The sequence below is a fragment of the Necator americanus genome, chromosome X (genome assembly GCF_031761385.1).
Source record: "Necator americanus strain Aroian chromosome X, whole genome shotgun sequence".
Classification (NCBI taxonomy): Eukaryota; Metazoa; Nematoda; class Chromadorea; order Rhabditida; family Ancylostomatidae; genus Necator; species Necator americanus.
Window position 1 is genome coordinate 7922187 of NC_087376.1, and position 26441 is coordinate 7948627.

General features: G+C 37.4%; 2 protein-coding genes across 4 annotated transcripts in view; one reads left to right on the plus strand and one right to left on the minus strand.

Annotated features, from left to right (window-relative positions):
- Positions 1 to 17907, plus strand: part of RB195_021789 (uncharacterized protein) — a gene marked incomplete at both ends in the record, with an annotated part of 35004 nt that extends 17097 nt beyond the window's left edge. The window contains 23 exons of one of the 2 annotated variants that reach the window (XM_064208682.1): positions 4780 to 4900; positions 5874 to 6031; positions 8415 to 8583; positions 8672 to 8753; positions 8833 to 8952; positions 10913 to 10989; positions 11062 to 11222; positions 11289 to 11390; positions 11905 to 12082; positions 12138 to 12298; positions 12367 to 12457; positions 12510 to 12728; positions 12790 to 12940; positions 13001 to 13123; positions 13359 to 13465; positions 13521 to 13739; positions 13877 to 13957; positions 14540 to 14731; positions 15684 to 15848; positions 15945 to 16074; positions 17173 to 17345; positions 17486 to 17688; positions 17760 to 17907. In XM_064208682.1, coding sequence (XP_064064563.1) covers positions 4780 to 4900; positions 5874 to 6031; positions 8415 to 8583; positions 8672 to 8753; positions 8833 to 8952; positions 10913 to 10989; positions 11062 to 11222; positions 11289 to 11390; positions 11905 to 12082; positions 12138 to 12298; positions 12367 to 12457; positions 12510 to 12728; positions 12790 to 12940; positions 13001 to 13123; positions 13359 to 13465; positions 13521 to 13739; positions 13877 to 13957; positions 14540 to 14731; positions 15684 to 15848; positions 15945 to 16074; positions 17173 to 17345; positions 17486 to 17688; positions 17760 to 17907 — 3331 coding nt within the window. The remainder of the gene's footprint in view (positions 1 to 4779; positions 4901 to 5873; positions 6032 to 8414; positions 8584 to 8671; positions 8754 to 8832; positions 8953 to 10912; positions 10990 to 11061; positions 11223 to 11288; positions 11391 to 11904; positions 12083 to 12137; positions 12299 to 12366; positions 12458 to 12509; positions 12729 to 12789; positions 12941 to 13000; positions 13124 to 13358; positions 13466 to 13520; positions 13740 to 13876; positions 13958 to 14539; positions 14732 to 15683; positions 15849 to 15944; positions 16075 to 17172; positions 17346 to 17485; positions 17689 to 17759) is intronic. The other variant, XM_064208683.1, reaches the window with a different exon arrangement.
- A 933-nt stretch (positions 17908 to 18840) lies between these two features.
- On the minus strand, positions 18841 to 22215 carry RB195_021790 (uncharacterized protein; the record flags this gene model as incomplete). Of its 2 annotated transcripts, none has more annotated exons than XM_064208685.1 (3): positions 18841 to 18936; positions 19215 to 19288; positions 22173 to 22215. In XM_064208685.1, the coding sequence occupies 3 exons, from the start codon at positions 22213 to 22215 to the stop codon at positions 18841 to 18843; spliced, it is 213 nt and encodes a 70-aa protein (XP_064064565.1). The 2 variants fall into 2 exon arrangements, with proteins under 2 accessions (XP_064064565.1, XP_064064566.1); XM_064208684.1 differs by lacking the exon at positions 22173 to 22215 and adding an exon at positions 20257 to 20308.
- Between the last annotated feature and the right edge of the window lie 4226 nt (positions 22216 to 26441).

The following is a 26441-nucleotide window of genomic DNA, read 5'->3' on the forward strand; positions in this document are numbered from 1 at the left end:
TGAACGAACAAACAAAGTTCCCCCACTTTTCCTCTTATAAGGCAAATGCCAAGCGAGGCAGAGTAAGTGTCCTGTCGATTTTTGATTTTATTCGATATAGACCCTTTTCAAAATGTCTATAATGTTGCATGAACGTGTTCTAGTTTCGTGAAAACACAAATAGCTTCATACAACGAAGCTAAAGAGGGATTCGCATGAACGATATGAGTATGTAGAAAAAAAAACCTTATGCAAATCCCTCCTGCCTCTTGAGTCCTGCTGTTGAAGAATGATTGCATCTCTTTTTCCTTAGTGCTCGACGACAATAATCGTTATCTTCATGTTCTCGCGAAAAGTTCTTCTACGTACTCATATCGTTCAAGCGAATCCCTCTCTGGCTTAGTTGTATACAGCTGTTTGCTAGCCATAAGTTGCGGAAAAAAAGTTGAGTTTAGTCATCTATTGAGCAACTGAGTCGGTTGTTAGTACAAAGGTAGTCGTGGAAATATCGAGGAATAGGTGGGTGATAGGTGTCATTCTCTCATTTTTCAGGAGAAACATTGAAAAACTCCTAATATGAATGTGTAGAAACAATGTCATCCCTGTTCTATGAACTTTACTTTAAAAGTCTATCGGAATTGCTTTAGATCTTGCTTTTTCTTGCTTCTGTTTAGAAGACATACTGTTTTTTTTTTTGTTTCTGTATCCAGATGAACGGATGTGATCTGGACATTAATTAGCCTTCGAAAAAAAAAAGAATCTTTTAGTTTTTAGCACCGAATAGGTATAAATAATGTAATAATTCCAAATTTTCGAAATTTTGGACATTTGAACCTGCCACATTCATAGTGCAATTTTTTCTTGTGATGATAATGGATAAGTAGTTGCTGGAATTTGTTTCGAATGTACCTATAGGATTCGCATTCTAATTTTTGTTTTTTTTTAATTTTTCTAGTCTCAATGTTATCAAAATAAGGTAGGAAGAAGTACCATCTATTTCTAAATAAATCGCCTAATGTAATGTACAAACTTTATCGGCAATGATTTATGCACAGTTCACATATATAGAAAAAAAAGTATTGGAAACGGTTATTCACAGTAGTTATTCACATTCATATTCTATTCATTAAAATGGACAACAGACACGGTTTCGTTGTTCAATAAAAGTGTGTCGCATATTGGTCACGCAATAGAGTGCATTTCTATTGTGTAATATATAGGTTTTTTTTAAATGTAACAATTCAGATCGTTTACATTTTCTTCGTTTGTTGAAAACTTTGCATCCGTGAACTTTTGGAAAGAGTACTTGCGGGCGCATGCTTCAAGCTTCATATAACTCTTGAAATAAACTATTCGTCTGCGAATTTGACCTGTTTTAGTTCCAGTTAGCGACAATCTTTACCTTACGTTTCACACGCTGGGTTTTGGTGAACTGACAGTTGCACATATTTCGGTTTTTTTTTTTTGTATTTCTGTATCAAGAATACCTGTTATTTAAAACGGATGATGCAACTTGCTAGGCAACTATCGAGATTGAATACATCTTTCACATCCCAAGAATTGATTGCTTATTTTTTTTTCTCTCAAAACGTGAAACAATGTTCCTTTTTGTTCGTGAAGTACAAAATACAGTGAACAAATTAAGTAATGTGAGGAAATCGTACGAATTCACCGAAGTATGCGGTCGATATCTTTTTGTTGACTTTATTCCACTCGCTCCACAGCACTTATCCTTACTTTCTGCATTTTTTTTCCACCTCGCGAATTTCGTAGTTTCCTCCTCGCTTATGGAATCGCCCATTTCATTTGTTGGTTGAATTATGTCTTTCGCTGCATTAAGTATAATGAATTTTCTCTGACATCGTGGCTGAAAGAATTTCTACTAAACCTAAACGAAGCCTATACTTTTATACAACATAGCGTACACTTTTCATTTCAATTCGGGTTTTGTTGCATGTTTTCTGTGGCATTGGTGTTCAGAACATACATTTCAGTGAAAGACCCAAGATACAAATAAATCTTTAATTTTTCTTTGTTACTTCGTACTATTCTCAGTATTTATCATTTATCTGGTTGAATCTGCTAGTTTTCACCAGTTTTATTTGTGTCACTTTTTTTCTTTCGTAGTCTACGGAGTAATCTTGGAACAAAATAAATGCCAGATTTCTAATGAAGCTGAAATAGGAATTCTTCATTCTTTGAGTACTCTTCATATCTAGTTTCCTTCCTTTCCATCTGACTGATAACTAGATTTCGTTGGACTTCGGATAAGCTCATTTATTTGTTTTTTGCTGTTTTTTTCATCGCATGTCAGCTTAATCAATAAAATTCTACCCATCTGTTCAATTTCACTTGAGTTATCCGTTTTTCTTTCACCGCATATTAGTTTTTGTTCATTTTTCGTTCTTAGATAGGTACGACCATGTGCTTGTATTGTGTCCCAGAGAGACTACATATTTGCTTTCGATCCGTTCTTGTCGTTAGTATCGTGATGAACGCGAACAGCTGTGAATAACGAGCGGCTGGACTTCTGATAAGCTCATTTATTTGTTTTCTGCCTTTTTTTCATCGTATATATTACCATCATGGTTAGAACTTTGCGCTCTGCTAGTTCTCTATCCACTTATCCATACCTAAACTAGTGAATTATAGCTGGTCTTTTTTCTCAACAGAGTAACTGGCAAACAGGACCGGGACAGGGGTTCAGTTGTTCGCGGCACTTCATTACACAATTGTGCGCATTTGTGTGCACAGTCGCTTATTTTGCAAGAACACCTGGTGCTCCTTTTATAAATACTTCTGTTGGAATGTCTGGACACTCTGAGAATGCAGTTGCGAACTCTGTTGTCTTTTCTGCAGAGTGAAGAGTTTATAGCAGAGAACTGAGGCGAGCGATGATTTTTATTAATATTATAGATTTCAATTTCTCTGTGAATTCTTAGTAAAAATTATGGTTCAAGCTTTCTTCGTCGATTGTTATCCCAGCAGTTTTTCCTTGAACTGAATTGTACTTTGCTGGGCAAACTATTGCCTCCGTTTTCTTCTCTCTCTTAAGCAGCTTAGGCAGGATTTTCAGTGTGAACGCAGCTCCCTCATTCCCAATCCATCTCTCGGCACAAAATAGTTGAAGTCATCTCGAATAAAGTCGTTTAGTTCTTTGTGGCGGTCGTGAAAACGTCCGTTCTTCATATGCGTCGGCATTCAAGTTCCCATAGCATGTGTTACACTATATCGTATGATTTCTTTGAACAATGTCTTCAAATGCCTCATATCACAGTTGTCCATATCTTTTTCTTGAATTTGAATCCGCCATTATTAACCGATTTGATTTATTTATCTCACTAAAATGAGCCGCTTGTGCAGTTGGCGACGTTTTTGACATCCGCTTAACGTTTGCATCCATAGTGTAAAGCGAAGATTTCATAGGTGCTGATCTAGAGTGATGATCTATAGTTAACTCCATCGCATGAGTGTAGTGAGCTTTTTATGCCATTTTAACGGCTATTTTACCTAGCCCTCGTTGATTTTAACGAATCCGTATTTTCTCGTCACTAATGCAGTCTTAATTGGTGTGGGCATTCTAGTAAGCTTGTAGAACAGTTGAGAAATTTATGCCTGATTTCCCTCGCCGTTTCTTTTTAACCGAACTGTTACCTGGTTTTTTCCTTAATTTCAGTGGTTTTGTTGATTTGACTGTATGCTCCAGATCATTGTAATTTATATAATCCGCATTATTTGAACTTGTTACTTCGTTCGAAAGCGTTGAGAGTGAGTAACTGGGTGTAGATATAGTTATGAGGACCTAAATATCTCATTCATGATGAATTTTAGAATTATTCAACAAACTCTTTCGTGATCTGAGATTTACTTTAGTAACAAACTTTTGCAATGTAATGAATTCCCTAGTAAATTTCCAGATTTTGCGTGTGTTCATAGATAAGAGACGAATGTATTCGCGTTGTAGACTTTCCTTTGAATTGAAATGTCAAACAAAGATGTTCTGGATAGCGCTGTATTTTCTTATTCCCCTGCCGCATTACTTTTGCAGCTGTTTACGATGTAACATTATATTTCATTGTCTTGTAAGAATGAAATCCTCAATTAACTGACAATGGACTGTTTGCTGCTCTAGCAAATTGTCTACCGTTGAGAGATGATAATTCTTCAATTCTGAGTGAAAGTTCCGTTTTATTGAATATCGTAAGGACTGCTTATTGTTTTTTTTTGTGCTTTCAATCGATTTAACTCTGTTAGTTGACTGCCTATCTGTGTTGGTCCGCACCTAGACAAAATTCTGGATAGTGACATGTCCTTGAACATAAAATAGTGCTTATTAAGCGATTCCGTCGAACCTCTTATGTGAACCCTTCCTTCTTTCGAGAACAAAGGAGCTGAATTTTGCCTCGTGCTTGATCACGTGTACTTCACGAACAACCATGCTGCGGTTTCTATTGATGGGTTGAATTTCATCTGCAAATATCCAATACGTATATTCCTCGTCTCTGTTCTTCTTTCCTCTCATGCGATCATTTTCTTATGACCTTCAGAGCTGTCATTATGTGTGCTCATCCCTAAAAGAGATTGCATTATTTAAAAAAGTTCTAAAAAAGACATACATTTGCTTCAATTGTTAAAAAATACACTGCGGTCAAGTTCAGTTTGTTTATGTTTAGCTAGTTAATTATATATCAGGTGCTGGAAAACTCAAGTTGCTCCTTCGCAATATTATCGTTAAACAGTTCTTTATATGACTAAAATTTTCATGCCCTATTCTAATCTCTTATCATCCACGGATTTCAGTGAGGATTTGCTGTCCGCATCGATGGGTGGAGGTGACGATGCGACTTCGCCTTTATTCATCACACTTTATGATTTTCATGGTGTTGGTGAAGAGCAGCTTTCAATACGAAAAGGTGACATGGTACGTTTGAGTTTTTTAAACTTGAGATGTCATATTCAGTAAGTAAATTTGGGGGTTTTTTCAATACGAATAGTATTTGATAAAGATTTTTTAGAAACAGATTAGCTGTGATAAGAAAAAAAGTAAAGGCAATGGAAGTTTTTATTTAATTTGGTGTCTCTACCTGTAGTCCTAAAAATTCTTTAATTAAGAACTGCAGCAACAATTTTTGCTAATTTAGGAGATTATCTCTCATTTTTCCCGACAAGTTTCTCTATCAGTTAGTTGGTTAGTGTTACTACTCCGATCTTACTTATGATAACTTGTAATAATGATTTAGCATCTCTGACTCTTAAGGGAGAATTTCTAATAGCTATCCAGCATAGATAAAGGATAAAAGATAAGGTGTCTGGCGTTAATCACTCCGCTCGGGATGCGCCACGGCGTTCACTTCAGTTCAGAATCGTTTGGTGTTTACGAATGCTTAACTAGCCTGTACAATTACTTGCGGGGGCTAGCTGATGTATGAAGCCAGTATTTTTATCCCTCCAGACAACTCTGGTATGGTAACTCTGAATCTATCGACCTTGGAGGGATGAAATGTCTACTTGGCACTAGACCGGAATCGAACTTCCGATCAATCATACTGCAGCTATAGAGTAACTTCTTTCAGACTGCGCTACACCGGCCTATTTCAGCATTGGTCAGGTGTCGTACACAGCGAATAATTATCGTTTGTTTGCCTGTAACGTGAATCCCAAATAAAATTCGGGTGCAATGGCAATAATCATTCCTAACACCCGAATTCATAGCGTATTTACCAGAACATCACTTCTCTCGATTCATTACAGCGCAATAAACGGAACATATGTTATAAAATTTCAGTTTTTAGTTCTAAACCTGCCGGATATTTATTGGTTTTGTGAGTGATTCAGAGAGTGCTGTAATACAGGATGAAAAGCGATTAAGTATAGTTCCCCGTTTTCATTTCTAGGTTCGGGTGATTGGTTACAACAAGGCAGGAGAATGGTGTGAAGCACGTCTTGCGGCTACTCGACAATCCGATTTAGCAAGTCAAAAGCGAATTGGACAAATTGGCTGGGTGCCAAGTAGCTATATCGCTCCTCTCAACTCACTTGATAAACATAGTTGGTAGGTGCTATCTCAACATTTTTTTGCTATTATTCGCTTACCTAAGCCTATAAGAATTTGTTATCTGAATTTTCTTGCAATCAATTTTCCAGTAGCCATCAAACTTGGAAAATAGAAGAGTTTAAATATAAAATCGATATTCGAAAAATCCCAAGTAACTAGAGGGATTAAGTTTGAGTTTGAATTGAGTTCTAGTGCAATTTTTTCTAATAAACTTGTGAACAGGTATACCCCTAGGTAGTAATGTAATGATAATTTGCAGCGATCAGAAATCGTTTCGCTTCTGAATTGGTGTTAGACCAGTGGAAATTCTAGGTTGACTACCAATCAATTTACAATTCCAGGAAATGTTTCTTGAATGTTTATTTTATGTCCCGTAGTTGATTGCCAATAAAAAGGCAGTAGTAAGAATTCGTACAAACATTTTAAGTACTGCAGCTTGAGCGTCCTATCGCTAGGTCGGGCAAGCGGCGAACAACGCATGGGAGCGTTCGCAAATTTCGACGTTCATGTTGCGCAAGGACTAGTTTCACGCTACTTTAAATTGTTACCACACAACTCTACTTAAGGCTAAATACTTCCTGGCAAGTATTTAGGAAGGAAGCATGAGAGTTCTGCTGGTTTCTTAATAGAACACTTGCATTTGTCGCGCCACACTATCAGAACACTAAAGATGACATGCTGAATTAAAAAAAGGACTAAGCGGGAATCAGAAGGCTGGACATTGTTTATGGAGGTTGACTGTTTATGTACATAAGCACACATAAATTACCGCGCAGTGACTTTGTAAAAAACGATGGTATTTCCGTGCTGATATAATCGCCACGCAGATGTAATCGTAATGTAACCGTCCCTTACCGTTGCATTTTTTGTGTACCTCACACGATGAACGTTTGAGAAAGGAAGTCCACCAGCAGATGGGACTCTTAGAGCTCTTTACAAAAATACGCTTCTCATTTAACATTATTTCCAGAAAATGCGTTTTAGTAGCGCTATTATGTGAAGTGCGCCCTAATTGTGTCACTTGCATCTGTTCACCTTTTCAAATTCCTTTTTTTTTCCTTTCGCTTGTTTTTTCGTAAGTCCCAGAGTTTTGGGTTCAAAGTGGGTTCCTAAAATAACGAGGAATAATTAAAACAAATAAGTGAATTAGGTCAATCGCTCGTTTTTTTTTCTGTTAGCCTGAGGTTATCACAGAGGATGAAATTCGACATTTTTTCCACCGTCAACGACCGCACGTTTCTCCAATTTCAGCTATTGTTCAGTCCCTTCTTTTCCCTCTACCGTCGTATTCTTCCCGATTCTTTCGCAGAATTGAAATTTTGAATCAGAGGTTATTCCTGTTGTCTGAGAAGCGAAACCACGTTTCGAACTCAAATTGAATTTCGCAAATAGCAGACCCTTCCGTTGCTTACACATATGACAATGCCCCCGCTCTGAATTTATCTTTCCTTTTTTTTTCTTTTTTGTTCGCTCGCAATCTTTACTGAGAGCCTTCCAAGACTGTTACTTTCAAAACCCTGAGCAAACAATAACGAAATCTCTAGTCAACATAACTTCAGATTGAGCGGCTAAGTAGTGACAAGAGCAGTAGCGAGGACCGTGACTCACTTGACTACATTTTCTGTTTTGTCCGTGGTGGCAGGTGAAGTTAGCAGGCAAAAGAACCGGATACTATGAAAAATTGAAATAGAGAGGTCTCCAGTGTTATTCCTTGCAATTGAGCTCCTGCTCTTCCCTAGAATAACATGTGAAAAAATCCAAGTAGCTAAAATCTTCTCGACTGCTATAGAGCGAATCCAAAATATGTATTATGAAACTAATTGTTGGAAGTCTGGTGGATTCCTCTTTAATTGCAAAAATTCTATTTTTGAACGTGTTTCGTAGAAGTTTTGGGAACTACTTGCACGAATCTTTTTTTTTATTCGAAAGAAACTTCTATTTTATGCTAAATGTCTTCGATACAAAATAAGCTGCGATCATCTGTTAATTCTTGCTTTTTTTTTGAACAAAGAAAAAACTTTTTCGGAACTTTTGATATGAGAGAATTTGCGTCGGGTGAATGTACTCTAATTGGGGTGCTCACTCTCAGCACATGACTAAGGGAATATCATGGGAAGGACGTTTTCTAAACAATAAAAGAGAAACTAGGTCTGAGGATGAAGTTGATGTCATCCCAGCTCAAGAAGTCAACAATTGCTAGCGAATTATTCCCAAATTATTTTCTGATGAGATTAAACTAGCTTCGCCAGGGATCTCTGAGGATTCCTTGTGTTTCTCATCTTTTTTTCCTTAAATTTTAGTTTCAACGTCCACGTTTAAAGCTGATCATCTGTGCGTTATTGAAGAACGGGTTCATTTTTTTTTTACTATTCTATTTTAGGTATCATGGGAAGGTGTCGCGCAGCGAATCGGAGTATATTTTGGGTAGCGGAATCAACGGGTCATTTCTTGTTCGTGAATCGGAGACCAGCATCGGACAATATTCGATTTCTGTTCGAAATGATGGTCGAGTTTACCACTATAGGATTAACGTGGACGCGAATGATAGGGTGATAATATTTTAAACCAACATTTCTTCAGTCCTTTATTTTTCTTTTTCATGGCGAGAATCACGGGCTAAAATAGCATGTTTTTCAGCTATACATCACACAAGATGCAAAATTTAAAACTTTGGGTGAATTAGTTCATCATCATAGTGTCCAGGCAGATGGTCTGATTTGTGAGTGACTAGTTTTGGTTTTTTTTTTTCGTGGGTTTTTGTTGCGATTCCTGGAGAGCCATATCCATGATATATTTAGGTAATCTGTTATTTCCTGCTCCTAAAAAGGAGAGACCTCCATGTGTTTTCTCGTTAAGTCCAACTCAACCAGACGAATGGGAGGTGGAACGTACGGAAATTGTCATGCACAATAAATTAGGTGGGTTTTTATTTGAAATTAATTCATATATCACTAAGATTACCTACACTTCCTTTTTTCCTTCTTGCTGTTGTGTTCGTATTTTGGACTGGTTGCACATTCGTCGACAAAAAAAGCGAAACACAACATTTCTCCCTTTTTCTAAATGTCTAGTGCATGGTTTTTCTGGGATTTTGCGGCAGACATCTGGTTTAGAAGCTATGGGCCGTCCGCAGCTGTCCTGAATCTCTTTTTCATCTTGACACTCTAACGAATCTGTCAGTTTTGAACAGCACATTGACATTTGCTTCGGTAGTGTGTTTCATAGAGCTAACATCCATCAAAACGAAGTATCCACTCATGTCAGAATTATTTCGGGTCGAAAAATCCCGGAGAATTCCCACTTTTTGGTTGCCATAGCAGTGGTTTCTTGAACAAATCAACGACTGGTTCTGTCGTGCCTGAAACTGGCAGAGCGCCTATTGCGAAAAAGTAAAACGTCGAATTTGAACGAATAAGGTTCTTTGGAAGTTGGTTTAGCTGTGTCATAGTAGTGGACCTTCTAAAGGGAACGTTTGGGAAATTATTTGATGCTAGGAAATCCGCTCATAAATTTAGGAATCAAAGTGGATTACTTGTGAAATTACTCGACAAAATAACTAAATCACAATTTCACCGTTTTGAGTTATAAACTGATACTTCGAGTGGTTCTGATGCCTTTGATTCTTGGATTTGTAGATGGTAAACTTGCAAACTACAGTCAAAATTTTAATGCGCATTAATGGACAGCCGGGATGCCGAGCACTGAATCTCGCCAAGGTATAGTCGACGCGATGTGCCTTGAATTATGGAGGTGCAGAGGAGAAGAGTGAGAAAGACGCGTTGCGTTCATCCGCTGCAACGTATTCGACGCTGACTGTGTTACCTTCATAAACCTCTTTTTCAAGGGGAACTATTCGTGAGCGAAATCAACGTTTGGAAGATTGCGAAGTTATGCTGTCTTTCAGATTATTGTTACATCTAGGATTTCTAATAAAGATATTTACATAAACAGGTAGAAAGTGACTGCTCTACTGTTGTTTAAACACTGTTTCCTCTCAGACATTACTGTTGCTCCCGATCTTTTGTTTAGGTCCAGATTAGGAATCTAGGAAATGAAACATAATTTCGAGCGAGATCAATTGCTCCTAATTACTATCGTAAGATTAAAACGAACTGATTTATGGTGGAGTTTTGTAAGTGGCTGTGCACGAAGCGGCGCAATGGGACCCTCATTAGCCAATTGGAGCTAAGGAATGTCCCTCACCGGGCGCAACCACATATGCAATTGCACCACAAATTGGGTTAAATTGGTTTTGACTCGACTGTAGATGCAATAACACTGTTGTTTTTCGGTTGTGATAGAAATACATCGATAATCAATTCGTATCCTTTATGACACATTATCAATTCTGTGGCGAATTATAAGATTAATTCACAAAAATGTTTAAATGTAGACGAAGTTCTAATGAATGTTCTGCTATATCTCAGTAGTGTAAGCACAGTATTTGCAATGAGACCATTCCACCCTTTACTATCACTTACTAGGAATTCTTTTCACGTTTTCGGTAGGAAAAAAAAGGAGATTTTTTGATTTTCTTGGCTAAGAAGCTAAATCTTGCCCTCTTGAGCTCCTTGATACCTGGAAACGCCTATACTTTTTGAAATTGGTATATTCTCCATTTATTATGTTTGTGTTAGTTGATATTGGTGTTGTTAGTAGTAGTATTCAATGTGTAAGATTTTTGAAAAACTTTGTTATTCTCTCTGCATTCCTTTCATCTTCGTTACTGTGCCTTCTTTTAAATCATACATAAATTAATTATTTTCAAATAATCATTCTTCTTGTAGTTTCTCTTCTTTTTTTCTTACTTGGATGTTATTGTATGAATTGAGTAATAATAACTGTATTCCAAAGTTCTTCTGAATATATTCAATTAAGGCGGCGGTCAGTATGGCGATGTTTACGAAGGATACTGGAAACGCCATGAACGGACTGTTGCTGTGAAAACTTTGAAGGTAATATTTTTGTTTGTACAAACGTAATCCTTGTGTATACTATTTTCAAAAGTAAATCCTTTGTTTTTAAAGGAAGATGCAATGGCTTTACATGATTTCCTAGCCGAAGCTGCTATAATGAAAGATCTTCATCACAAGAATCTTGTACAGTTACTAGGGGTTTGCACACGAGAAGCACCTTTCTACATAATCACCGAGTATATGTGTAACGGTAATTTGTTAGAATATCTAAGGTTCGTTTCCTTTTCTGTGGGTTTTTTTTTCTCCCGGAACTTTTTGTAAAACTTTTTTGATTCTAGAAAATCGGACCGATCGAAGTTACCACCGACGGTGTTGATGTATATGGCTACTCAGATCGCATCAGCAATGGCTTATTTGGAGTCGAGGAACTTTATTCATAGGTAGGAGATGTTCTATATCCTTTTTTTCAAACGCTTGTATGGGGCTGTTTGGATTGGTTTATCCTATTAATATTTGTAGCAATTGTTTTTTTTTCACATTCAATTAAAATATAATTATGTCTACTTGTTATTTATCTGTTGATTATTATATTAATCGGGCTTGGAGCTTCCTTTCCGCATGGCATTGAACTTTTTATTCTTCAAAACTAATCCCACCCTACCAAGTTGCATTTTATTAAATTTTGGTAAGTTAAGGTAACTTTCGCTAATCTAGTAATGCACAGCTATTGCAAAATTTGAGTGCTATTCTCCAAACAAGACGAACACATTGGAGTATTTTTCTAAATGCTGTTTTTCAAGTAGTGAATATAATGAAATGGAATTATTTTATGCTGTGGTGCTGACTGATCGTACTCGTTGTATGATTTCACTTCAACAAATGTAGTAATCTCAGCTAGATTTTTTTCTGTTTACTATTTTTCTTTCAGTATTTCTAAAATTCTTTGTGTTGCAGAGATCTCGCAGCTCGGAATTGTCTTGTTGGCAGCGAAAATGTTGTAAAAGTAGCAGATTTTGGCTTGGCACGTTTTATGAGAGAAGATACGTACACAGCTCACGCGGGTGCAAAATTCCCGATCAAATGGACAGCTCCTGAAGGGCTCGCCTTCAATACATTCAGTACAAAAAGCGATGTAAATTTTTACGATTGAGTTCCGATCATGTCTCACCTTATCCGCTGTACTTCAGGTTTGGGCCTTCGGAGTCTTGCTTTGGGAAATTGCAACGTATGGTATGGCACCATATCCCGGAGTGGACTTATCGAATGTTTATTCTTTGCTCGAAAAAGGATTCCGCATGGATTCGCCGCCTGGATGCCCACCTAGTGTCTATCGTCTGATGCTACAGTGGTGCGATTTTGTTCCCTTCTTGTATTTCTTCCTTCTGGTATGATTTTTTTTTGTATATCTTATTCTAGCTGGATTTGGTCTCCTAGCGATCGACCGCGATTTCGTGATATACATGCGAGTTTAGAATCACTGTTCCCACATTCCAACATTGATGAAGAGGTGAATCAAATGAAACCTTTCCTATTACCACAAAATATGCTTTCACCCTTAGGTGGATCGCCAATTGGAAAAATCCCGTCTCACTTCCCAACGTCGCTCCCGTCGCAGCGATGTCGTTCCCGTATCAGCGGTACGATTCCAAGACACAAATAATCGACGCTCCTTCAGTGGAGCTGGCGCTTCTCAAAGAGCTTCCGCAGAAGTATTTCCACCACCTCCGCTGCGATCTTCGCATCATGAGTCATCGCTACAGGAATCAGCTCAACCATCTGTACGATTTTTGGGTATTTTTAATTTTATTCCAATTCCACAAATTTACAGGATTTTTTCAGCTTTCATCGTTCCGCGATCCAACTGCTGATCAGCTTCGACCAACTCCACGTCATCTACCGCTTCCAACTCCTCCACAATCCTCTAAGCCCAAGTTGCTGAAGACAGCACTGAGCAACGCATCTCATTCAATGGATCGCGGACAAGGCAATGGTGATTTGTTGCTTTGGGGATATTTGTCCTTTTATTGTACTATATTTTCGTTTTTTTTAGAAGAGGTCCTTATTTCACCACTTGCGGAGAAGAATCTCCGGAAGGCCATAAGTCGTTTTGGAACGTTGCCAAAAACTGATCGAATAGATGCATATTTGGAATCGATGAAGAGGGATCAACCAGGTTTGTATCCTTTTTCTGCTACTTAAGAGTTAAGGAAAAAGATTGGTACTATCCGGAATCGCTTTCAGTAACACTAGAAACATTGATCTCTTAATCACGTTGTCTTTGAAGTTATGTGATTCCTAGAATAAAAATATGAGAAGATGAGAGTTTTCGTTCATTTTTCCATATTTTTTGCGCTGTTTCGAGATATCTTTAATCGGAGACTTCTTCTTGCTTATTTGGGACATTCCAGACAACTCGGATGTTGGTGACGCGGAATCTACAGGAATGGGCCATGCCCTCTCTGATGATTCTTTGGATGAGCTTCCTATTCCTGATCCTATGGAGGGCAAGAGCCAGGTACGTGAAACATCGTCATAAAGTTAATTCCTTCCTTAGTAAGGAAATACTCCAGGTGCTAGTACAGTTGAAGTCCCGCCTAAAGAAAACTTCATCGGAATCACCAGTTTCTCCGGAATCTAGCCAGTTTACGAGTAGTCCACCTGAGTCTTCTGCGCCACGATCGAGTAAGCTTGTTGTCACTCGTCCAGCTCCAGAACCTCCTACTCGCTCCAACGCGGCATCTTTACCAGTCCTTCCTAAGACGGATAGTGGCAAGAAGAAAGTGGACAAGGTAGGGGTCAAGTTGCTCGCTGCGTTGTTTGCTTTGTATTGTGTTCAGTGTTGCTTTGGCTGCTTTGTCTTCCTGCTTTCTTTTCGTTTGCTGAATGCAGTTTTGCATGCCAAGTTTATGTGTTCTATGTTTGTTAGGTGGATGGATTTTGTCAAACGGATTCGCAAACCACCGGTTGGAAGCCTAGACGGTCAGCAAAGCGCGGTCCTCTTGAAAGGGTATGAGGAACTTGATTAACCCCATTTTTTCGTACCTACTAACCCAAAAGTCATTGAACCCTGCTTACCATACAAATTTCTAAAGCGTTCGAATTTATTGGCGCCATGCAGTCCTTTTTTTCAAGAAAACTTGCAAACGGCGAAATATTTGGGTTTTTTTTTTGCTCCGACTTCATGTCGCAAATTATATAGTGTACCCTTCTATTGCGATGTAGTTGGGGGTTCTTGTGGATTTGTAGCTAGTTTCTAGGATCTGCGGAATAGATGCTTCCAAATGACCGTCGGAATTGCCATGTTGAATTTGTTTCTGTAATCTGTGACAAACATAACGAAAATAGTTCTAACGGTTTTTTTTGTGCTTCAAAGTGGCAAGAAATTTAATACGTTTTTCTCTTAATAATAGAAACTGTGTGATTAGACTTCACTTCCTGAAAGATTCCGTGTAAGATCAAAAACGCATTAATTTCATTCCACACTTCTTTGAGTTGATTATTTGTCTATCTGTCCTGTTTGTATTGTCTATGCATGACTTCTAATCATACCTAGTTATTCGTTTATTAGGTGAATCATATTCGAATTAAGCGCGAAGGAAAACTCGGCGATGAACTGGCAGAAGGTGAACTAAAGGCCAGGATTCGAACGTTACGTCATGTTGAAAAACCAGATGATAAGAGCACGTCTGAATTTGTTGCAAACTCAGCCGATGAAACTGCCTCTACGTCATCAGCATCCGCGCCCGAAGTAGCTCGAGTTAGACAGCTTATCACTCAGAAGGTTTGTAACTCTTCATTCCTACTCTTTCATATATTATGGACAAATAAATAGACTTTAAGTACAATTAAACAAACATATATGAATGTAAGGATTTCGTTCCCCATCCACTACTTCAATTATTCGTTTCGCAGCAACATGACGGTAATTTAGGGCTTTGACAGTAGTGTCACTAATAACTTTATTAAACCTGATTTATTAAAATTAATAGTCAAAAGAGCGATACCAGCGCTCTTTTGACTAGTGATAAGTGATAATGATGATATTTTAAGGCTTTAAGAGATAATAGATGTACCTCTTTATCCTCTTGTGTTATCGTTTTTGGAAGGAATATTGTTGATACTCTTTATATGTGTGGAGAGAGTAGAGAAGAAAAAAAGAAAAGTTTGTCTCACGTACGAACCACTCACTACCTTGTGAAAAAGATAAACGAGCCACTGGTGGATTATTTACGCTGTTGTTGATTTGTTAGAAGTTTACAGAGTACAGGTGCTGACACGATATCTGTAACATAAGTCGACCAACATCTGATTTTACGAAAGCATTGCAATATTTTGTTTGCAACAGGACACGAAACATAAAGTCTAACTTGATAACTTCTTCTTTTTTTTTGAATTTTAATTTAGAAAGGGACCCCACCTGCGTATTTATTCTCAAAAAATTCAATAAAATTTTCCTTAGTTCCGTAACACACCAGGGTTCTTCGTTGCTACTGACATTAACGTTGTGTTTTTACGTTCATACTGACATTTCTTCTCCTCATGGTTAGGAATGTAATTTTGTGCATATTTTAGAATAAAAGAGCATGTCTGTTGAAGTATCACCTCATAAATGCGATTTTAAGTCACTTGACAAAAGCTTTGAGATGGACCCCTTTCCGAAAACTTCGTTATTGTACTTTCCATCACGCAAAAATTACTTTTTCTTTAATTTTTGAAGATAATTCCCATTCTAGGTTGCACCGCTACAGCATCATCGGCCCTTCTCTGTGCAGGCCTCCTCTGATGATTCGGACTCGTCCGCATCCACCCTAGCAGTGAATATGAAGCATGTAGAAAAACGAAACGGTGGCTCGGACTCTGACGGACCTCGCCCATTCAGCACACTCCAAAGACCGAAGGTTTTTACTTTTTTGATTACTTTAACATAAGCATACCTTATATTTATAATTTCTGTTGGATTTTCCCCATTTTATACAGATAATTTTCTATTATAGCTCAGAGAAGTAGTATCGAAAGATCGTGTTCCTTCCGCTAACGAAGAGCTCGATTCGGGCATGGTTCGCACTCAATCGTTGAGAGACATCACGACGAAATTTGAGAAACTCACAGCGGCTCCGACTAAAAGTATGTACGAATTTCTCCTAGAATATATTTGTTTACGAGATTCACACTAGGTGAATAGGGCGAGTCTGACTTCGTATCACCACTTTTTTCTAGTGCTTATTTTTAGTTCGAAAAAAGCAATGCTAATAGATCCACAAAGATCTGTTGTTGCTCCTCATACACAGGGGAAGTTTATACGGGCTGCTGGATATCAATCAGGTCCTAATTATGCGCCTACTTGTAACATAAGCCCTGAGCTATCCCTGGTTGAATGATTGTTATTTTCTCGTAACCTTAATTCTGATAACAAAAGATTTTGAAGTATTATTCGCTATTTGCTACGCTTTCCAAAAATTAATTCTCCTTATGGATCTAGTTTTCTAAATCTCTTGTATGAGTTCTTTCTAACAACTTTTTGAAATTTTTTTGATCACTTTCAAAGTCATGACTCTGTTTGTTTTCACGCATTTGTCAGCGTTAGTTACTTGAATTTTTGAACCAGTATCCAGTCACTTCCAATTAGTCTGGAAAGTTACCACATGTCGCTCAAAACTACTGTTTAACTATTTACTGAAGTGATTCCCTAATTCAGGAGTTTTGGAAAGGTTCCCTCAGACCTGCACTGACCCTTGGGAAATTGTTGAATTCATTATCTATAATATTCGATCCAAAAATATGGCTACTGCAGAAATAGCAGTTTTTTGTGTCAATGTTATTTTAGCTTATGTGAACTATCAAGGCAAAAATGAAGGAAAACTATCAAACATGAAGCGAAGGAGCCTGACATTAATTGCTTTGAATCAACGACGATTAGCTCATGACTGATGTGACATTTCGGGATCCAAGTTCCCAGAAAAATCTCCTAAGTTTTTTGAGCACTTCAGAATAAGATCGGATTTTTATCTGATTACTGCAGCAATTTTATATTACTTGATGGTTGAAATGAACTCATATAGAAATAAGAGAGCGATTTTTTGGTCGCGAGAAAATTGTCTGATGATACGTGTGTTGGTGGGATTCAATTTAGTGTTTACTAAGCTTGTTTTAAATTTTTTTCTTTCCGAAACTTTGTTTATATCATTAGGATGTTGCTTAACACCTTTATTTCTGCAAATTCAGCTCCAATCTCAGTTCGCGGTGGACTTGTTGGGACAGCTGCGAACAAACGCTTTTCTCTTCTGGAATCTAAGCCACATTCCTCATCTGTTACATCAGAGACGAGTCCCAGTAGTAGTCCGGACGATGTGGTTGCTACACCGCTGTCTAGTTGTGAACAGCAAAGTGTAAGTAAGGTGAGGAAAACGTCATCGTTACATCTGATTCTTTTATTTTTATTATTTACCTTTTTCATCATTCACCTTTATCCTTCTTATTATTCTCATTTATTTATTTATTTGCTATTATACCATCCTGTAAGTGCTTCTATATTTAGGAATCACTACTGGCCTTATATCGCACTCTCGAAGGATGTATGCGTGATCTTCGCAACGAAAGAGTCGGACGCGTAACGCAGACATCTCGTACTGACTCTCGACTTGCGATGCTGATCCGACTTAGCGACGTCATGCAACAATTTCACTCAACCTGTGCCATCTACGCTGAACAAATCACTCCGCATAGTAAATTCCGATATCGGTTAGTGGAAAAGTGATCATAGAAATTCTGGTAACAAAAAATACTTGATGATAAATTGTTTACATTTTCAGTGAGCTATTAAATCGTCTGGAAGTGTTTGTACGCCAGTTACGTACATGCGCATCCGGATCGGCAAATAATCCAGACTTTGCTGAATCACATATCCTTCCTCAATTCGAGGTCACTTTTCGTCAAATACTACAACTAATCAACCGTTGATGTACTCTTCAAGAAAAAAAAGAAAGTAGTTTCTGTATATAAACATTTTCAATTGACTTCAGATTATTCACTTTAAAACGTATGGGTAGTTTATTGGCTGCTAAACATAGTAGCGATTTTTTTCTTTCTTGTGATTTCCTTCTACAATTTAATGTTGTTTTCAAGGAAATTTCCACGAACTAGACCCTATTACTGCCACATTTCGCTATGTACTGCGTTTTTTTCTTGTACTGTATTCGCTTTGATGTCATATTTCCCGTATGTCTTCCAGCCTTTCTTTACACTGGTGCTAATTTACCCTACGCATGATTTTAGCTAGATATTTTCATATAATTTCTGTTACCTAGCGGTACTCATTTAGTTGCCGTTCCAAACGTGCTCACATTAATTGGTGGTGTTTTTGACCGTAAACCTGTAGCCAACGTTACAATTCTGTCCGGGTCATTCTTTCTCCTTGACGTTGTTCCTCTTTACAAAATGTTTAACTGATCTGCTCTTTCTTATCGGATGCATTGATGTGCTTTTTTTTCTAATTTCAAGCTAATGCTGAACAGTTGCTTAGCATAAGTTATGTATAACTGCTATTTATGATCACTTCATAAACAAAGTTTACGATTTGGTTATTTTTTAGAGCACAGAAAAGAATAAGGAGCCAGCTTCGAATTGAGTACCACATAGTAGCTGCTAGATATTGATACAACAGTCATTATTTTGAACGAGAAAAATCCGCCGGTACTTCTTTGCAAAGTAAATGAAAAAAACAACAAAGTTGTAGTTTATTCTGGCAACACGCACAAGAAACAGTAAGAATCGTCTAATCCATCATGAGATCGTAAATATTATAAAACTGTATTGTTATAATGTTCCTGTGGTATACTCGAAATGCTACGCATTTGGAAAAAAGGTGATGAAACAGCGGAAAAATAGAATTGCTTAGCCGAACCGAACGGACGAAGCCCAACTGCTTGCTCGTTTCCCGAATCTCACTTGATTTGCCCATCGTTTTTGATATGGTCCTTGGAAAAAGGGCTGTAATTGCAAAATTTTCTTCGACACATGTCCTAACAAGCGTTTAAATCGTGGTTTATTTTTTATCAGTTCTTCAAAGTTGTGCTGCCTAGTCTTCACTTTTGATATTCTAGTATCTTGACTAGTATTACAAAATTGTAGCACGTTCTAGTATTTGTAGTTATTTCCAAGCACACTACGTGCCGTTGAGATCATAATTCTACTTATTCCTGGCTGATTGCTGATTTGGCGCTGTTCTTCTGATTATTGTTTGAATTAGACTAGTAAAGAGGGCTTACTGTGTCCTGCCATGAATCCAAGTAGGCCACGTCCACATCTTGCCTTGCATCGTCTAGTGAGGGATACGCTAGCACTGAAATACATGAAGTCCTATGCTTGAGGAAAAAATGTGGTGAAATAAGAATACAAAAATAATTTTTAAAAGGCAGTGCTCATGATGACCAAAAAAAATGGCTATAAATGGATTAAGCTACAAAACGGTTACGTAAACCATATCCTAGCTGGAATGTGAAACAAATTTAAAAAAGGTGGAATTTTTCCCAGCTTCAGTTTTTCGTACAAATTGTAAATTGTGCGGAAGAAGGAAACTACGAGTACAAAAGGAATAGTGGTCTAAGGACTCACTTTTTCTTTGTTTGGACTCTATAGTGCAACCTTATTGAGCTAAAGTGAACTGTTAAGGATAATTATGTTTTACTTATTTTTTGGCTATGAAAACCAAAACTTCAAAGACCATCTCGAAACAATCGAATTTTTCCCATCCACACATCAAAAAGACAGAAAAACCTTAATTTGCGATTGCAAAATTGTGGCAGATCTTGCATTACCACAAAAAGAGTGGCTTTTATTGCTAAATGGATAAATGTTGTGTTTTTAAAGATTATTTTCCTATGAGATTATGCACATATTGTGCTGAATAATTCCTGGTGTTTTTCGTTTTTCCGGTTTCTCCTAAATGGACACTTCTTGGTGGAGTACTGAAAGCAATTTCTGCGGGTATAATCCTTGCTATTCCTTTTCTTTTCTTCTACATAATCATTCAACAATACAGTATTTATCATCAGCAGTGTAGTTATGAAGCTAATAACACGAAATTTTAGTGAATAGGATAGAAATTGTTATTGCAAAATCCACTGCAGCTATCGAAGAAATTCGTTCCGACGGGTTTTTATCAAGAAAAATAAACGTGGAGAAATTGTTGCAGTGAGTTTAACATGATATTTGCCTTGATTTTTGATTATATAGATCAACTGGTACTATTTAGTACGTTTTGAATAGAAACGAGGGGAGCCTATGCCTTTTGGAGCACCACGATCTTACCATCCATGAATAGATCAAAGTTTCTCGGGAATGCTATCACACTCATAGACATCTTTCGTAATCTAATGTCTGATAGGTTCCTCCACGTTTCTCTATCCCCCGTTATCCACGTGATTCCAATTTTTTACGCTTCTTGATTAAAAATTATGTCATCCGCAGGGCCTTTGAAATTGGGGGATAGATTGATTGTTAGTATTTCGTGAATCTTAACTATTCATCAAAATATAACGTTTATCGGGAATTCTCAATCTATGAATGAATTTCAAGGTTTTTTTTATTAATTTCAAAGAAGGGAATAAGAGTTGAATATGAAGATTTGATTAACAAACATTAAGGGAAACGAAAAGTACCGTCGTTTTGTTCGTATTAAAAATACCCGATGTTACTCGACTTGAACCTGAGTAACCACCACGGGAATTCTGGAATTTGGAAGGAATGGAATTTTTGAAATTTATCAAGAAAATTATCTTGATGTGTAAAGCAGAGGTAAAGAAGTCGTCTCCACCTACAGAAATCTTTCAAAATAACTTCGAAATACAAAATACAAAGCTGATTGACTAGAATAAACAAATGTAGACATATGTTGATGCGACATTTTTCTCTGTACTCCTAATAAATTGTTTACACTGATCTTCGTTACGAAAGTGGACTTTATTTCATAACAAAAACAAAAAAAAAGTCTTTCTCAGTTGCTACAAAATAATTTTCACCATGGAAACATGTAATCGTAGAACTGTTCTATTGCAATGTATTCTTAGAGTATAGATCTATTTTGTAATATAAACTTACCTTAGTTTTAGAATTTTTCTTTGCATAATCGTATTAAACTATAATTTTTCCTATTTATGGGACTTCCGGAAGAGATGATCTTTTTCTTAGTAACAACAATGCATTGATCATTTAAAAATTCGAAACCTTATATTCATTCTCCAGGTGAACTTGGAACAATGAAGTTCAAACTGGAAATAAGACAGAGTTTGTGCTATATCATAAAAGCCAACAACAAAAGACTTTTTTCAACTCTCTTTTTTTCACCTAAACTCTGCCAAATTTACTAGACATCTCTCTTAAGGTAAGTTACATGTGGTTACCGTACCACCGCAGCGGGGAAAACAATAATAAAGTTTCTTTTTCGTAACATCATACCTCTGACTTAACTTGGCCCTAATTGGTTGCCATATACTACGGATCCGATTTCAAACATCCAAGAGCTGCGTAAGAGTATCTCATTGATCATGTGACTATGAAATGTGGATGTGCGGCTAAGGAAACTCGGGAATAAGCTAATTCTTTAATTCTTAAAGATTTTTCTGGGCTTCTGGTCTCCGCCATTTCTTTATTATTAAGTATGGATCTAAAACTGCTAAAACTTTATTTTAATTCCACATATTCCCAAATGTTGAGGCGAACTCAGATCAATGAACGTTAAAACTGGAATTAAAGCTGAAAGCTTGATGCTATTCCATAAAAGCCAACAACAAAAGATTTTTCTTTCAAATTTCATTTGACTAAGACCTTAATTAAGGACAAAGATTTGTAGCCTAATGAAGGTCCTAGTTGGATAATATTGAAAGGCTAGATGATTATGGCAAACCGCTATCGTAGTTGACATTTGAGAATACTTGAAAATAAAAAAAAAAGATGATATAAGAGTAATTGTGGACTAGTACAAAAATGTTAAGGTATGTTATGCTAAGTGTTTCTAGAACACTGTGCACATAAATAAGTGTGAATGTTTTCGTTGTTTAAGTATTCTCTTTGTGAGCGATATTATATAATGTTATTTAGTATCACAGCAGCATTTTATACAATCAAATTTAATTTCTTTCGCAAATATACCTTTCATTGTTACATGTTCTATAAGCTAAATTGAGTGTTTTTCTTTTGTAGTAAATCTCAAATTCTGTGAAACATACCGCATACAATGACGAAGAGAAGAAGGAGCAGGTGGCGTAGCATGGATGACGGCTGGTGCATTACTGGTGGAATGTGTATGAAAGGGACTAGTTAGTCGTTTAGATGCCGCCCCGCCCAACTTCAAGACTAAGTTATTTCGTGGAAAATAAATAAACGACTATGGACATAATCCTGCTTTTTTAACAGTTTCTGAAAGTTTCAAGGACAACAACTTTGCAAAGTTTCGACTAGCTTTTCGTAGGTAGAAATTCTGAGTAGATCACAATTCGGCTCAGCTTCAACTTCATCTTTACATTAATTTGTGAGCGCAGCTGTCAATGGTGTCACAGTATTCGTTTTTGGAAAGAACACGTTAAACGAGAATTAATATGATTGAAATATTCGGTTCAAACTCATTGAAAACACCTGTTATTGAGATTCGATGCATACTTTCGACTTCGAAATGCTCAAATTGAGGTTAAACGATGAGTGGGTAAAGAAAAGGATAAGGCGTTGTTCATCCCTATGGAGATGCGTCTACGCGTTCGACTTCAACTCGGACTTCGTTCGAGGTTCACTTTTTTTGTTCGAAGTTCGAATGTGTAACTGGCCTATACAATGACTTGCGGGGGCTGACCGATGGGTCAAGCCAGTGTTTTATCCTCCCAGACAAGTCTGATACCAATTTATCGATACGGAGGGATGAAAGGTTTGGTTTGCAATGGGGCGGACTCGAACCTCCGGACGATTGTGGACACAGCGGGAACACTTACCGATTGCGCTACACTGCCACTGATGAGGAGTGAGTTTTCTAAAATTAAAAACGGCTTTACCAATTTATTTTCATGGCGAAACGACTACTAAAAATCAAATTTCACCACTCAAAATTAAGAACTTCCTTAGTCTATAGGTGAGGAGAAATTTGAGATCACGTAAACATACAGTGGAAGTAATTATTTAGTATGTATAAGGGAAATTCAGCTGATCATTTATGTTTTTCCTCTCCTCTTTGTTTTTGTAAGGGAAACGCCAAAACAAGCCATCTATTCGAACAAAGGGTTTATGCAGCATTCGGGCAGATTTTGAATAGTGATGAAACGTCCATTTTTTGAAAAACAAATACGCTAGATGATTTGAGATGTCAAAAAATTCATTTCACTAAAATGATCCACAATTTCAGAACTATAATCCTTCTCAACCTGCATAACTATATTGGATTTTCTGATGTTGGGAAAAAGAATTAAATAATTCACGGATTTCCCGAAAATATTGCACTCTACTAAAGTAAGCAAAAAGTTTGCCCTGCGCTCTAAATGAGCAGCCTTCTTGCATACTTTTCATGAATTCTTCCTTGAATCTCAATACAAAAAAAAAAACACCGCTCTTTGTTCCTGGAATAAATTGGCTGACATTGTGACCTTCCAGTCTCCTCATTACCGTATATACCAACTGACTCCCTTTCCTAATGGTTGTACATTTTTTCTTCAGTATGTAAGTAGCAGTTACTAATGTTTTCTGGTTGAGTAATCCTTGCGTTGGAGTGTTATTTATCTCCCAGCCTTGCAATTCCCAGACAGTTTTGATTTGCAATGCTCGTCTCATCCTGCTGTATGATTTGAGTAAACAGTCTGTAAATTCCAACGTCACTCAGGAAATTTCAAATGTAGAGGAAACAGAGAGAGAGAGAAAGAAAGAAACAAAGAGAGTGAGGGAGTGAGTGAAATAGGCTATATAAGTGGTATTACTTCTTTGACAAAAAATCTGTTGTAGGATCAGTTTGTAACGTTTTTGAAGGTCATACATTTTGATATTGGCGAAACCTTATCAACTAGATTCACTGCAGCTTCGTAAACCGACTAACTGCTAAAAGTTCGTTTTTTTGTTTACAGATAGAACATGGAGGGAACGTAAATGATCCTAGTCCCAGTAAACAGAATCTCGTCCAGTTGTTGCCCTATAATTGACTAAAAACTCATTGGAAAGGGAGAAATAGGGAAAAATTTTTTGACCACGAAATTTATTCAAAATATGAACAATTGAATCAAGCTCTCTCTCCTTGAAACCTCGCCGCTGTGAAGTGGATTTTAATGTTTTCTTGTTTTGTTAGCGAGGTTTTGGTGAAACTTTGTTTATTGGCTGGCGTTTTCACAGCCTCTTCATTATTAAATGAAAATGGTTAGGCATTTTTGATGCTATGCATGTCCAATCAAACTCATTACTGTAGCTAATAGTCTAATATGAACAAAAAATGAAAAACATAGTGGAAATGAGTTTGGAATAAAGATTAGGGTGGTCCAAAAGTCCAGCACCAGAATTTATTTTTCTACACCTTTGCTAAAAAACCTTCTATTAGTTTGGTTACATACTTTTTCAAGCACACACGCTTTACAGTTTAACAGTTTCTCATCCGCACATTGATGATCATCCGTCGATGTATTCACCATGAGTGTGTTATTACAGTGTTGCATCTTTCTGGGGGGTGGGAAATGATTTACAATTCCCTGGTTCTAGAAGTTGGGGGAGGAGGAGGATAAGACCTCAAGAACAACTCATCAACGGTTTTCAGGCCACTGAAGGAATCAAGCAGTTTTTGTTCCAGACACTGTTTGAGGACCCCGAAAAATGGTAGTCTTATGGAGTGCGGAGTGGCATCTCGCTTCGGCAGCGCACTGCCAACTTGAGGCCTGTGAGGGGAATCGGTCCTCACGCATCCCATTCTTCAAATCTCACCCTATCACACCACTTCTTTCAGGCCTTTGAGTAATCCCTGAAGCAAAAACTGTTCAATTCATTCAGTAACTTCAAAGCAGCTGTTGAACTGTTCTTGCAGTCTCAATCTCCCCCTCCTCTGGGCCCATAAAATTGCATCCCTCCCAGAAAGTTGTAACACTGTGATAGAAAGTCATTGTGGATACATCGACGGATGATCATCAAAGTGTGAGCAAAGAACTGTAAAATTGTAAAGAGTATGCGCATGTTAAGAAAATAAGTGATCAACCTTACAGATTTCTATCTTTACTTTGGATAGTTTTCTGGATATTTATGGGGAAATATGGCGTGCTTTATCCCAATGAGAAATTATGCCCACTGGACGCTCAATGTCCGCGAATCAGAAGAGTAAAGGTAAACTTCTTTACTTTGCATTTCGGACATATTATACATGCATATTATACTTTGCATCTGAGTAAAACACCTTTCTGCATAAGTGTTATCCTGTTCAAACAGTATCTAGAGTTGTGGTATAATGTATTGTACAACACCAGAAAACTGCTCACTATGAGACTGGTAGTCTGTGAGTATATATATATATATATATATATATATATATATATATATATATATGCACTTTTTTTAATTCTTCCTAATAGTGACCAGCTTGGACTTCAAAATCATGGAACCCCGAATAATGGTCAGTTGAACTGCAGTATTGCTCAAAAATTCTCTGCGATTAAACAGCGGAAATAATATCTATTCACAGAAGCGTTTCTTTTTCAATCTATGACAGTTAGTTGATAGAAAAATTCTTTTTTTAAATGTATACCGCTGCTTTTGTTTTTGATGAACATAGTGTAGTGCTCGAGCAGAAGCGTACACTTGGCAAAAGGTATTGGCTTGACCTGACGCTTGCGTCTTTAGGATAGAAGCACGAGTGTTTTGTCACTCTGTGTCCGCCGATCGACTGGACAACTAATCCATACGACGATGGTGCCGATACCTACGAACACGTTTTCGCTACGATTACGATTATGGACCAATACTAAACATGTAAAGTTACGTAATTATCACTGAGAGAGAACAAAAACTTCACTTTACTTTTGGGATGGGCGGATTCCGCATCTTTGTCGGGTGTCTTCCTTAAGCATATCCAAGCACACTCTGTTTGATCTTCAGCTAGAGCTCACATATTATCTATCTATCCGTCGTTATGCGGTAAGTTGTGGGACATCTTGAACGAACTGTCCATCGACACCAAGTCCTTTCAAAACTTCTTTTACCATTTATAAAATAAACTTTCTTTTACGAACATGACCAGGCCCTTTTTAATTTATGTCCGGAAGGACTACTTTAGAAAGAGTGACTACTTTAGAAAGGTGTGCAGGATGTTGATATTTTACACGTGTCGTCCGCGTCCGCCCAACTTCTCAATGGAATCAGGTTTCTCCATCGCCGTTGGAGGTGCTGCCGAAAACTGACTCATATATCGCTGTAGGTCGAATTGAATATAGATGGAGTAGCAGTTTAATTTCGTTTTGGCGATGGGAATCGAGCACAATGTGGCGGGTGTGGCG